At 30.1% G+C, this 13,422-nt stretch overlaps 1 protein-coding gene across 3 annotated transcripts; it reads right to left on the reverse strand.

Moving 5' to 3' along the window:
• Positions 1 to 1,739: 1,739 nt before the first annotated feature.
• On the reverse strand, positions 1,740 to 9,501 carry LOC111637347. Of its 3 annotated transcripts, none has more exons than XM_023382826.1 (6): positions 9,272 to 9,501; positions 8,982 to 9,045; positions 5,211 to 5,371; positions 4,828 to 5,023; positions 2,827 to 2,966; positions 1,740 to 1,954 (listed from the first exon to the last, which is right to left on the reverse strand). In XM_023382826.1, exons 3-6 carry the CDS (start codon positions 5,268 to 5,270, stop codon positions 1,829 to 1,831), a joined length of 522 nt encoding a protein of 173 aa, XP_023238594.1. In that variant the 5' UTR covers positions 5,271 to 5,371; positions 8,982 to 9,045; positions 9,272 to 9,501; the 3' UTR covers positions 1,740 to 1,828. The 3 variants fall into 3 exon arrangements, with proteins under 3 accessions (XP_023238594.1, XP_023238592.1, XP_023238593.1); XM_023382824.1 differs by lacking the exons at positions 4,828 to 5,023; positions 5,211 to 5,371 and adding exons at positions 5,721 to 5,931; positions 6,118 to 6,278; XM_023382825.1 differs by lacking the exons at positions 4,828 to 5,023; positions 5,211 to 5,371; positions 8,982 to 9,045; positions 9,272 to 9,501 and adding exons at positions 5,721 to 5,931; positions 6,118 to 6,960.
• Positions 9,502 to 13,422: the final 3,921 nt, after the last annotated feature.

Consider the following 13,422-nt stretch of genomic DNA (forward strand, 5'->3'; position numbering starts at 1 on the left):
GGTTAAAATTAAATAAAATAACAAAGTTGATTGTAAAATTATCACTAGTCTAAAAAATGTCTGGGAGAAATGTATTACTTTGACTCTCTTAATTTATCATTCATCGATAAAATGCGGGTAAGTAAGTAACAATTGAACAGAAAACGTTAGTTCATGCTGTTATTAAATGTACATAATACTCAATACATGAAACATTGTTATTATTCTCAATGTAAGATGTGGTAGCTGTTGCATACGTAATTTGAATGTATGTCTCTTCTATTTGAATAAAAAATCCTTAGATACTACATAAACCCGAAATGCATTTGTGAATTGCAATAAAGGAGTACCTAACTTGATAGCTATGAGGAAGTCTACTGAATTTTTTATTCAAATTAAAGAGAAATACATTCAGAAAAATTATTATTATTATTATTTACAGCTTCTGTGCTGTATTAAAAGATTGGGATCCACATAACTTGGGAGTAAATGTTTATTATTTCATAATAACTAAAAAATTTGCTTTCACGGTAAAGTATTTTTTTGTTATAATCATTTGACACGTCTGAAAGTAATAAAAATTGTTAAACATATTTGAATTTTGAATTTCAGGTAACGAAAGCAATATTTACTTTCTTCGAAAGCTTAAACGCTATAAACGGTAAAGGCCAGATAAATAAACGCATTAAACATTGGTACTTAGTAATTGCTTCGTGCCTAACCAATGTACTAGTCACATGAAAAGATCCGGGTTTTCTTCATGTGTCTAACAATAAAACAAAATCCACTTTCCACATAGAAAATCCTGTAAGAAGTAAACACCATTAATAGATCACTGATGTACTCCGTTCCCTTGCTCCTTCAATCTACTGACACAAATATTAATGCTGACATTTAAATAACTTGTCAATAAAGTTACATTTCACGTTTGTATTTATAGAAACTTGATGAGCACTGTATGTATATATTGCAATACGGTAAATGCTTTAAATGACATATAAATTTTAAGCTTGAATAAAGTATATATAAATTTTATTTAATGATGCTATATAAATAAAACGTAATTTATTATTTAACTACTTCAACACTATACAGTGCAACAACTAGAAAAATAAAAATGAACCCAACACTTTTCATTTTTCATTTTAATTCAGTTTAGTAGTTAAACGTACATATTATCTGAACACGTTTAGAGCTCATTAACGACCCTTCTCAGCAAACTTGAGAAAATAAATGCTTAAAAATCCTAATAATTTCTTACACATCTTCGCATAACGGATATTTGATTTACACCTCCAATAATCTTCTGCTTATCTTTGTGTGTTTCCGTTTTTTAAATTAACATTACACACTCTTATTGGAATATATACACTTGACATATTTTATAACTAATTTTATACACTATTAAAAACTATTGCAGTTTTACACAGCGAATTTCGACAATTTTGTTGAACAAGCCAATTTAAAAATTCAATCAAACACTTTCATTCAAAACTTTAAATTTATTAAATACAATTTTAGGTATATATACACTTGACATATTTTAAAAGTAATTTTATTANGTTTGCTTGACGCACATTATATACTTTTGTCGAGAGAGTTTTACTTTTTACTATTTTTATTAATTCAATTAAATATTCTGTAACAAAATTATTCTTTTCTGTCAGTGTTTGTGATATGACACCACTGCATTATATTTTGACTAAATTATTTACTAGTAGAATGAAACGGTGTTAAAGTGAATTGAATTTTGTGCGAATTTTATTTTTGTTTTCAATGATTAACATAAGCATGCCAAATCTTACAACGATTAACTTTTATTAAATATGAGTCATGTTATAAATAAAATTTACGTAATCTTTTTCCTACCTTTTTCACCATTGGCATGTTTCTTTCTTCTTCTGCAACACGAAAAGATAAAGGATGGAATTTTACAAAATAAATATGTAAAAGCATCAGAACATTTCGTTGTTTCCTGCAAAAAATATAAATATATTTGTAAACTAGCGTATGAGAACAACAAGGATTAAAATTATTACATTATTTCATACTTCTAACTCTTATATTATATCATAGTATTTGAATTGTAATTACATAGGTTATTTTATGTAATGGTTTATTACACCGAGTAATCAATCTGACACATTTTAAAAATTGTTTAAGCTGTTTACAGCAGACAAATAAAGAATTTTTATAATATGTTACTCGTTTTGTGAAATCCTTACCTAATTATAAAATACAAATACTATGATATGATGACAATATAAAAAGTAATTATTTTGGTCTATCATTATTACGTTTATAGCGATACTCAGATAATGCGAAATGGTACAATTTCATTGGTGAAGTAGACACCAATTGAAAACATATGTCAAATTTCTAATGTTAGTTCTGACAAACTGGTCCGTTCACAGCCGAGTATCAAACAGTAATCTACCGACCAATCAATTTTTCGCAAAAATACACGAAATATATATACTCGCATTCTAGAAAACCATTTTAAACATATTTAGTGATGGCCGATAAACTGTTATTATGTAATTATTCTAATCCAATGCCATCAGTTCGGTGTAACAATAAACTTTCCAAGAAATAAACATCTTAATTAGTCTTTTCATAAATTTGGTTATTTTCAAAGTAATATTTAAATGTTTTCAATTTTTTTTTGAAAATTTAAACATAAACTTTATAAGACCAATCATTTAAAATGTTTGTAATTATTTTAGAAAAAGGGAAAGAAAATGAAAATATTGAAATATCAAAATACAACCAAATGTGAAATTTTAGCAAGGAATGAGAATGGGTTTATAAATGTAAAGTAAATAAAGTTAGAAAATATTATCTTACTCTATCATTTTCATCTTCTTTTGTAGATTTATCTTCCCACGAATATCTTACATTAATACTTTTCCTTTCCTCTGTTTCTACTAGATCTCTTAGCTTTTGCTTTTTTTCAATTTTATCATCGCTTTGATCTTTATTATTAGCTGAAAAATAATAATTTTATAATTTACATTTCAATCTTTTCGTAAATAAACATCATAATTCCGCCATTAACTATAAATAAGTTTATGAAAAAAACAAATATATTATTATAAGATATTCGTGTTACCGTGAAATATCTGTACATATTCAAATGTGCATTTATTCTCACAAATTAATTCAGGATAAAACAGTTATAAATACATATAATGTTTAATGTATAAAAGAAACGACAAAGCAGTACACATGTATAAATAGAAAGTTTTAAAGATATAATCAATATGAATCTAAATATAAACTCAGATTTTTCTTCCATTCTGAATGAATCAAACAGTCAAACATATGATAAACGGAATATTGCCAGTGAAGTGCACAGTGTTTTTCTGTTTGTGTTCCACGGATTATCTCTTGTTTTATAGTTAATTTCATTGTTTCATTTTGTGTTTATATACCAAATGTTATTGATACACAAACACATATTTCGTTTCTATACTTTTTCTGTACGGAAATGTCACAACCATTCCAAAAGCGTCGAAGGTCAAACGTGACCCAATTCAAATATTATGTGAGACTACGAACGATGTTTTTTATTTTCACACTAACTGCGTAGTTAGTGAGGGTGACTTTCATCGTCCGAAGGTCATCGACGAGGGACCACGATGTCACGTGACCCCCATACGTCCGAGCGACCGGACAATAAATGACCAAATAAGGTATGAATTTCTCTACGGCGCGGGAGACTGTCATAAATCAGGGAGAACTGTCAAAAGACGTCAACAATTCTCAGATTTTTCCCACGCTGATCGGGTATATAAAGGGGTCGGATTTTCTACTCGGGGCTGAGCCAGGGCGCTTAAGCCGAAGAAACCCCTCTGCAAACCTCCGAAGAACTTCGTCAAGGAAGAACTCTACATATTGGGAGCGACGGAGCATACACCGTAACAGGACATCGCTCCACATAGCCTTCAAAGGACACCTCGGATTAGAAGACAACGATCACAGAGTGTTTTATCAACGCCCTATAACTGGAGAACGTTGCCTTCAAGGTAAACCCTTGCCATTATAATTTATCTCTCTCTAACGTGAGCTCTCTCTCGGATTTTAGCGTTAGGTTAGAATAGATTTTAGAATACCTATTTATATCTTGATTCGCGTATGTTGTATTTAACATCTTTGTGTAAATTTTCATAGTTGTTTATTAAATGTGTTCGTTAATTTAAACCCGTGTAGTCTTTTGGAACACCTGATTACGACTTCCGACTCCTCCCCACTCATATTTTTAGCCCTCCTATTGCCATCCGACAAACGAGAGCGGGTCTTTCCGACCCGTGCAGATTAAGTGGTCATTAGGCTTTAACCCAGTGGCCCCCTGTTACTCACAATTATAACAGCCGGAAAAATAAAGTTCATTAATATATATTAAAATTATTGGAAATTTCTCGACATATACTTTGAAGGATGCTAAATTAATTTTCAATTAAATTTCATTCGAGAACTTGCCAAGACAATAAATCATTTTGTCAATGTTAATTAAAGTTGTGTTTGTTGCAATTATTTTATTTGTTGGTTTACTCGTAATCATGTTTACTGCTGAATATTTATATAATGTGCTTGAAATTGTTACTTAAACAGTAACAAAATCATCATCGAAATTGTCTTTGACGAAATAAATGGAATCTTTGTAGAAATGAATGATCTATTTCTGAATTGTTTCGAATATAATAAACTACGGCATACAACACACGTGACAGACTGCAAATGGATAACAAATATTAAGTTTTATAATTTAAATAAATTTAAACAGAATTTCTTAATAATTGTTAACAAATTATTTTATAATTCTTTATAATCATTTTGTAACCTTACTTTCATCCTTTACTTTTTCTTCTTCGATTATTTTCGATGACGATTTGAACATGGGGTCATCGTCTTCGTTTTCTTCAGAAATTATTTCTTTTACCAATGAATGCTTTTCTAAAAATTCAAACTCTTTCTTCAGAGGTCTGTTCTCGCAACGAGTAGTTTCCACAAACCAAAAATTATTCTCTTCGTCATCGGAATCCTGTAAAAAGTGAAAAGTTCTTATTCCTGATACAATAAGCTTACAGTAGTCGAAATGTTTTTTTATTACTCGGAAAAAATGATTTATTAATTAATAAAGAATTTGCAGCTCTTTCCATAAGATTGTGATTTTCAGTTTTAAATCTTTACATAATGAGAATTATTAAATTATTTTGAATTAAACTTACAGAAGACGACGATTCTGTTTGTTCCGGAAAATCAGCATTTATATTGGATGTCATTGGCATTTTTGCATTCACTAAAGATTTAAAAATTTCTTCCGCAGTTCTATCGTACTTCCATGCGAAATATTTACTTTTATCACGTAGATCCAGTTTGTTATTAAAACCTAGAGAATAAAAGTAAAGGCAATAAACACAGCAATTCGTAAAAGTTTTTTCGCGTCAATTTAATAATTAGGCCTATATAAGAATTTGAAAGAAAAAAAGAAAGGAAATGACAAATAAACAGATGAAATTCTTATTGTCGAAAATATATTTTGGAAATTTATTCCATTGAAAATAAAACTAAAAATTCAGCAAAAGTCAATTTCAATTTCTCATAATCCATTTGTAACACAAGAGTTAAAAATGGATATAANAAATAAATTTAAACAGAATGAGTTTAACATTAAAAGATTTCTTAATAATTGTTAACAAATTATTTTATAATTCTTTATAATCATTTTGTAACCTTACTTTCATCCAATACTTTTTCTTCTTCGATTATTTTCGATGACGATTTGAACATCGGGTCATCGTCTTCGTTTTCTTCAGAAATTATGTCTTTTACCAATGAGTACTTCTCTAAAAATTCAAACTCTTTTTTTAGAGGTCTGTTCTCGCAAAAACCAAAGAGGTCTGTTCTCCTTTCCAAAAAACAAAAATCATTCTCTTCATCATCGGAATCCTGTAAAAAGTGAAAAGTTCTTATTCCTGATAGAATAATCTCACAGTAGTCGAAATGTTTTTTGTTACTCGGAAAAAATGTTTTATTAATTAATAAAGAATTTGCAGTCCTTTCCATAAGATTGTGATTTTCAGTTTTAAATCTTTACATAATGAGAATTATTAAATTATTTTGAATTGAACTTACAGAAGATGACGATTCCGTTTGATCCGGAAAATCAGCATGTATATTGGATGTCATTGGCATTTTTGCATTCACTAAAGATTTAAAAATTTCTTCCGGAGTTCTATCGTACTTCCATGCGAAATATTTACTTCTATCACGTAGATCCATTTTGTTATTAAAACCTAGAGAATAAAAGTAAAGGCAATAAACACAGCAATTCGTAAAAGTTTTTTCGCGTCAATTTAATAATTAGGCCTATATAAGAATTTGAAAGGAAAAAAGAAAGGAAATAACAAACGGTTTAGATCAAATAAACAGATGAAATTCTTATTGTCGAAAACATATTTTGGAAATTTATTCCATTGAAAATATGGCAAAAGTGAATTTCAATTTCTCATAATCCATTTGTAACACAAAAGTTAAAAGGGGATATAATTATCCGAAATGCATACTCAAATAAATAAAACGTCTCTCTAAAGTTTGTTTTCCATTTTATTGATCGTATAATAAATCTAATAATAAATTGTTATTTTGTTAGCCATCTTAGCGCTCGTATATTTGAACACAAAACTATACAAGAAGCGTATCGCATAAAACAAAAGTCAATTTATTTCTGTTACAAATTATAAATATTACACTGTGATTTGAATTTATTAATTGTGTGCAAAGTGTAAATTGTTACAATCGTAAAATCAATAATTCATATGCAATATTGCTTACTAAAGAGTAATTCCCGGTAGGTTTTTTAATGAAACCCAATATTCAGATATTGGATAAGATGCGCAAACGAAATAATAAATTGTTATTTATCGTTAATGACACTAAAAATATATTCGCCGTTAACATTATAACATTATATTGGGATTTTTAAACATCTGATCGAAAATTACTATTAAATTTATGTTTCTATATTTATTTTTAATATAATTATACAATAAATATGTAGTTTAACTTGCTGACAAAACTTATTTTCAAAAGAAATATCACATTCGATAACACCGAACAAATAACGCATCGACAATAGCCGAAAATATAATATTAATGTCTATTGCTTACGCAACAATTGGAAAAGTGCTTACGTCACGCTAATCACAGAACATACTTAGAATTCCGTACGAAAAGTAATTTTATTTTTTAATTTTGTGATAAGTAAACACAAAGAAGGACGTGGTCGATTTACTTTGCAAAACATTATTTAGAGGCAATGTGGTCCTTATTTATGCGTTATATGCGTGAAGACATTCTGGAAAACTGTACTTGCCATTTCATAGATAATGTGTGAACCCAATCCGCGTGGTGGAAATTTTATATCAAAAATCAGTCGCTGTCTCACAACAATTTTTGTTATTGACTTATTGTTTGACATGGCGTCGAATTGATACCGTGTTTCCCCGCAAATAAGACAGTGTCTTATACTAATTTTTGCTCTGAAAAATGCGCTAGGTCTTATTTTCAGAGAATGTCTTATTTTTTCCAGGAAGAAGAATTTACATTTATTATTAAACAAAAAAATTTCCCAAGTCGAACTTAGACGAGAGTGACGTATATCCGGTGTGTCGAACTGTCGCCTTTTTATAGCGTCAACATCGGACTCGATGACCAATTAGTGCTTACTGAACCGTAGCACTATGCAAATGTCATGTGGCGTGATTCCCGGCCGACCAATTAGCCATCACCAGCCGTGACGTTATGAAAATCTGTGATTCCCAAGTCATAGTCTTATGCCGTGTGGCGTAATTGTCTGCTGACAAATCAATGGCTGTACTTTCAAAAAACCAACGGCCACTTTTAACCATCTGTCGATGACCGTTACGACTAAAAAAACTTCGCTAGGTCTTACTTTCAGAGGGAGGTCTTATATTTCGCAATTCAGCAAAATCAGTGCTAGGTCTTATTTTCTGCGGATGTTTTATTTTCGGGGAAACACGGTAGGTAAACATTCAAAACGATAATACAATGGCACAGTTTCATGTTTCCGGTAATCCAAAACACTTGCGAGTGTTTATGTATAGAAAAAACTAAAAAGCTGCACGCTGTTTATTAAAAATCAATGTTATTTCTTAAATATTAAGCAAGATTAGTTGTAACTAGCAAATATTCTGTGATGCCACAATGCTGGCCTGCAATTTTTCATCATATTCATTATGCATTTAATTTAAAACAACTGAAATTGATACTCTCTTGACCCTGTACATTATACTTTTCCTAATAACAACAGAATGTACCTAAGTGCGTTGGGAGGAAAATATTTCGATTGAAATCACCCAACTTCAAGTCTCGACCAAAAGTTCGTGTGCACTTACTACAGCGCTTTTTCAGAAAATAAAAGTTTTTAGACAACACACAATTCGATTTTAATTGTCTTTGTGAGAGTTCCACAAGTGTTTATTTCACATTTATACATAATTTCGTGTAAAATCTTCATTAAGTCTGACTACTCGGAAAATATCATGCACGAACCCCTTTAATTTTTAATTATCAAAATTGAATAGTATCAATGTATCTTACATAGAAGTTACCGTGCAAACTTTTTCTTTTAATGTAAGCGTATTTTGAGATATCAAACGAAATAGCCGTAAACACAGACAGACACATATTACTGTTTAAGTAACAAAAATAATTATCTAAAGTATTTTTGACGAAATAAATGAAATCTTTGTAGAAATATACATTTTGATATTAATGTTATATTTTGAATAGTTTCGAATATAATAAATTACGACACCCTTCACACGTCAAAGACTGCGTATGGGTAATTAATATTAAGTTTCTTAATTTAAATAAATTTTAATACAATGAATTTAACATCAAATCATTCCTTAATAATTTTTAAATAAAATATTTTATGAATCCGAAAATATTTTATAATGTCTTTGTGATCTCACCTTTATACAATTTTCCCACTTTCTCACTTACTGCCAATGTTTGTTCATCTACGTTCAGTTTTTCCTGTAAAAAGTGAAAAATTCTGATTCCTGATATAACAATCTTACAGTACTCGTACGGTTTTTATTTATTAACTCAGAATATATTTATATAATAAGAAATAAACAATTTGCAGCTATATTAAATAAAACATTTTATAAGATTGTGCGTTTTTGTCACGGGTTTTACAGTTGTAAATCGTTAAATAATAAGAATTAGTATCAATTATTTTTATTTAATTGTAACTTACTAAAGCTTTTTCTTCTTCTCTTTTTCTCCGTGCCAGATCCAAGATAATATGAACGATTGTGGCGACGGAATCTTCCAACGTTACTTTTTTCTGTTCGGATGATCCATGTTCATTAATAACGCCTTCTTCGTCTGAATTAAAAATTATATAGGAATTTGAAAAAGAGAAACAAAGCAAATGACAAACAGTTTACACCAAATAAACATGAAATTGTTATTCTAGAAAGATATTTTGAAACTTTATTTTATTGCAAATCCACAAAAATAAAAATTGAAAATAAATTTTAATGTTTAAATCAATTAATTCTTGCTTAGAAATTTCTTGATTTAAACGATATTCTCGGTTTAAATAAATGAACGGATATTTATTAGTTTATACTCAGAAGCTTACTTTACCTTGATTGATACAATTTAATAGAATGTCTAAGTAAAATGTATTTTAATATTCAGTTTATAGATTAACTTCAAAAATGTAAATAATCAAATGTTCATTTATATCTTTATAACAAAGATAAAAAATAAAGGGAAATTAATGGATTATTTTAACCAATTAAACATAATTGCCAGATTCGTCACCCTTTCGTTACAAGGTTTTTTTTATAAATGTGCATTGTTTGCAATTATCTAGCGGTGAAGATCGATTTATTTGCTATATCTATATTCAGCAATGTCGATAAATAATGTAATAGACAGTTTGTAAATATAAAATTTAGCATTGTTTAATTAATTAATGACCAAAACCTGAAATGTAGTCAAAATCAAGTCGTAAGTATACATTGAACACTAGAACATTAGCCTTTAGATTAGAGTTTTGACAACTTTTTATAAGATTATTTTAAATTAGCCATTGAATTGAATTTTATTTTTGAATATCTTATTTTATTATAAAAATGTGGTTTCAATTTCTGTTAGCTTCTTTTTATTCATCTTAATGGAACCGAATATTTAAATATTGGAAAAGATACAGAAATAAAATAAAAAATTGTTATTCATTTGCGGAAAATCGTCTAATGCTCTAATTTTCTCCAGCAGAAAATGAATTCAAAGTTCAACCGTATCAGATTTTAATTAAGATTTTTATACATCCCGTAAATAATTACTATGAATTGCGTGTTTTTATATTCATTGCGAACACGTTATTAAACAGTTAATATAATTATATAATATAAAGAATTTAACTTACTTATACAATCCATTTTTTGCGCACTAATAACTTTCGATAATTTAACATACAACAATCGATATATTTCTTTAACAATACTTGAAAACTTATTCTTATAACTTATTGTTTATACAACAATGAAAAACGTGCTCACGTAATCGAAGCGCGTGCTAAGCATTACGCTTGTCAATCAGTCTTATTTGTGGGGTTTTTTGTGGGTAATTATAAAGAATGACATGTGCGATTATAAGAAAGGATGTTTGTTTGTTCGTTTGGTAGAACGGCCTAGAAGTATATACTTTTAGCCCGTTCTAGCTCATACTTGTAACGTAAATCATGTTCGACCGATTGCTAAGAAATTCGGTTCGGTACTTACTTTCAAATATTTCTAATGTACAGCATGTCGTACATTCCATTGCGAAATATCGATTGCATATCTATAAATTAATTAATTTTTTTTTCTTTTCGTTTCGTTAGTTATGGCTACGCAACACTCGGGAGATCTGCCTAGGGGTTCCTTCTGTGAGGTCTTATAAAGGGAAACTGGCTTCTATTTAGGCGTTACAAAAGTGAAGAAACCCAAAAAACTCCACGTAGTCAGCCTGTTCGAGCGCGGCGCGATTTCAGGACCAAACTCCCAGTGTTCATGAACAAGTCTATTCAATGTGCGGGGACAATGTCCGCTTGTAACTTTTAAAGGATATATCGGCACAGGATGAAAATGGATTCTTGCGGAAAACACCTTAGCGTTGGCCATAGATCCGCGAAACAAAATGACACAGAACGTAGTGTTTTTGTGGTTTCGGTATAAATATCTTTTGGACTTTATTAGTTATTTCTCGATCCCTGACGGTCTTTTTCTGTTGCCAGTTGAAATTAAACCAGATTGGTTTCTGAGAAAGACGATTGTTTATTAATACAATTCGACACCGTCTTTTGTTCGATGCTGAAGGAACCTTGTACCTCACTAACATTTCCATTTTTGTTTGTCTTGTCTAGAGCAGATTACCACAAATCAATATCATTATTCAACATCGTCATTCCGCGACTTTCACTCCGTTTAACAATGGTGTATTAATTTAAGCCAGTTGTGGTTGTGACTGATACAATTATGTTTAATGCAAACTGAGGATGAGGAAAATTTTCCTTAAACTTGAATCATATGATTTACTCTATCTTTAACCAATCCTATGTCACAGGAAAACTCGATCGCGACAATTGTGTTTTTTCATTCACAACGCAAGTTCTCTCACAATACCAAAATAAGCTGTGTCATTAATATAAGTACAAGCAGAGTTATATAATGAATTACAATCAAAATTTTCATTTTAACCACAATCGGATCAACTAATCTTTCATGGTGATAGTATCATGTCAGCATTCTCCTGGCAAGTGACATTGACAAATTTCAATTCGCGACAAATTTATATATACGTGTATATCCAATCCATTAATAAGGATATAAATCAAGTTACATACTTAATTCCAAACAAAAATTCATTCAAATACATAACCGTACCACAATGTTCTGTCATTATGTACGAATTACCTTATTTATTTACAAGTAAAAGTACTATTGTGAATTCGCGATAAATAATTGGTATTGTTTTGTTTTATTTTAAAACCTCTTCATTTAAAAGAAAAATGCTGTTTTCTTTCACGACAGAGAAAGAGACAAAATGCTATAATTTTACAATTTGTACTTAAATTGATCCCTCTCGGCAGTAATAATCTGTTTCGACTTTCAAATTAGGGAAATGACGTAGTTTCATCATGAACAATGTCATCCTAGGTATTGTCTTTCAAAGAAAACCTTAAATTACTGCTCTTTGGACATTATGACGTTTTTGTTGTAACTTGTCGGTTTTTTATATACCTCTTATTATAATTTAACGATCGCGTATTGTCTCGGTATATTACTTTAATATTTATAATCGTTTGCGTGCTCTTACTCTATGTTAATCTCACCGAAGAATGCAAATTTTTCTCTCTTACATATAGTAGAAAGCAATTGATTTCACACGGATTATTTCGCTTTCAAAACCGTTTCAATTTTCCCATTTCTACAAAATATTATATCTACCTGTATAATTTCTTCTAGCTATTTCTACAGACTTCTATTTGTGTATATGAGTTTTCAGCGTATTTGTACAGATCATTCTACCGATATCTACTAATTGTCTCCAGCAGGAAGTATTCGTTCGCATGCTTTCAGTTAGGGTCAGTCTCACAGAAGAGCGCAAAGAAGTGATTGTCTGCTTCCTGATAAAGTGACACTCATAAATATTAAATATTTATAATTACATACTATTAATTTTAATACAGAATATTTTGAAAATATTTAATCATTTATTTAATAACAAAGAGAAATGTTTTCCATGTTTAAAACCGTTTTAATTTTCCTATTTCTACAAAATATTATATCTACATGTATAATTTTTTCTACCAATTTTTACAGACTTCTATTTGTGTATATGGTTTTACTGTGTGAGCCACCGGGATTGAGGAGGAATCCTCTCCTTCCGGCCACAGGTCTCTGACCTACTTTCTTGTCAAGGATGACGTTACGATCTGTTACGCGTTCGGTTACGCGTATGCGAGTGGAGGAGTGTCAGAGGGGTCGACGATAAGACGCGGCATAGTCGAATGAAGACAAACAAGAGTTTATTTAACTACTTAACGAACTTAAATTTACAAAACTCTTTCTAATTCGCGTATGAGAGAGATAGCTCACAATAAAGCGCTCATACCTCTTTCAATTATTTTGGATGGCTTTTACTTTCTGGAAGGTCGATCGAGTTGAAATATCAGATCTTCCGATAAATGTTGTACGGTAGGTCAGAGGGAAGCGATGATCTGTCTTGGCCGTTTGTAGGGCAACTCCTTGATCAGTCACTCCCCCGAGAGGGAAAGGAGACGGGCTTTTATACCTTTTTGGTGGGAAAATTCGTCAGGTGACCAATTGTCTTAGCAGGTGTAGGATTAAAGTT

The sequence above is a fragment of the Centruroides sculpturatus genome, unplaced genomic scaffold (assembly GCF_000671375.1).
Source record: "Centruroides sculpturatus isolate CEXI.00-Female unplaced genomic scaffold, Cexi_2.0 scaffold805, whole genome shotgun sequence".
Classification (NCBI taxonomy): Eukaryota; Metazoa; Arthropoda; class Arachnida; order Scorpiones; family Buthidae; genus Centruroides; species Centruroides sculpturatus.

What these genes read in the sequence shown, in the direction of transcription:
- LOC111637347 (XM_023382824.1), bottom strand. Translation starts at nt 6,264, where the DNA reads ATGGATCTACGTGATAGAAGTAAATATTTCGCATGGAAGTACGATAGA. An exon ending in AAACGGAATCGTCATCTTCT is followed by an intron (nt 5,932 to 6,117) that starts GTAAGTTCAATT and finishes CACTTTTTACAG; the next exon opens with GATTCCGATGATGAAGAGAA. An exon ending in AGAAAAAGTATTGGATGAAA is followed by an intron (nt 2,967 to 5,720) that starts GTAAGGTTACAA and finishes ATTATTTTTCAG; the next exon opens with CTAATAATAAAGATCAAAGC.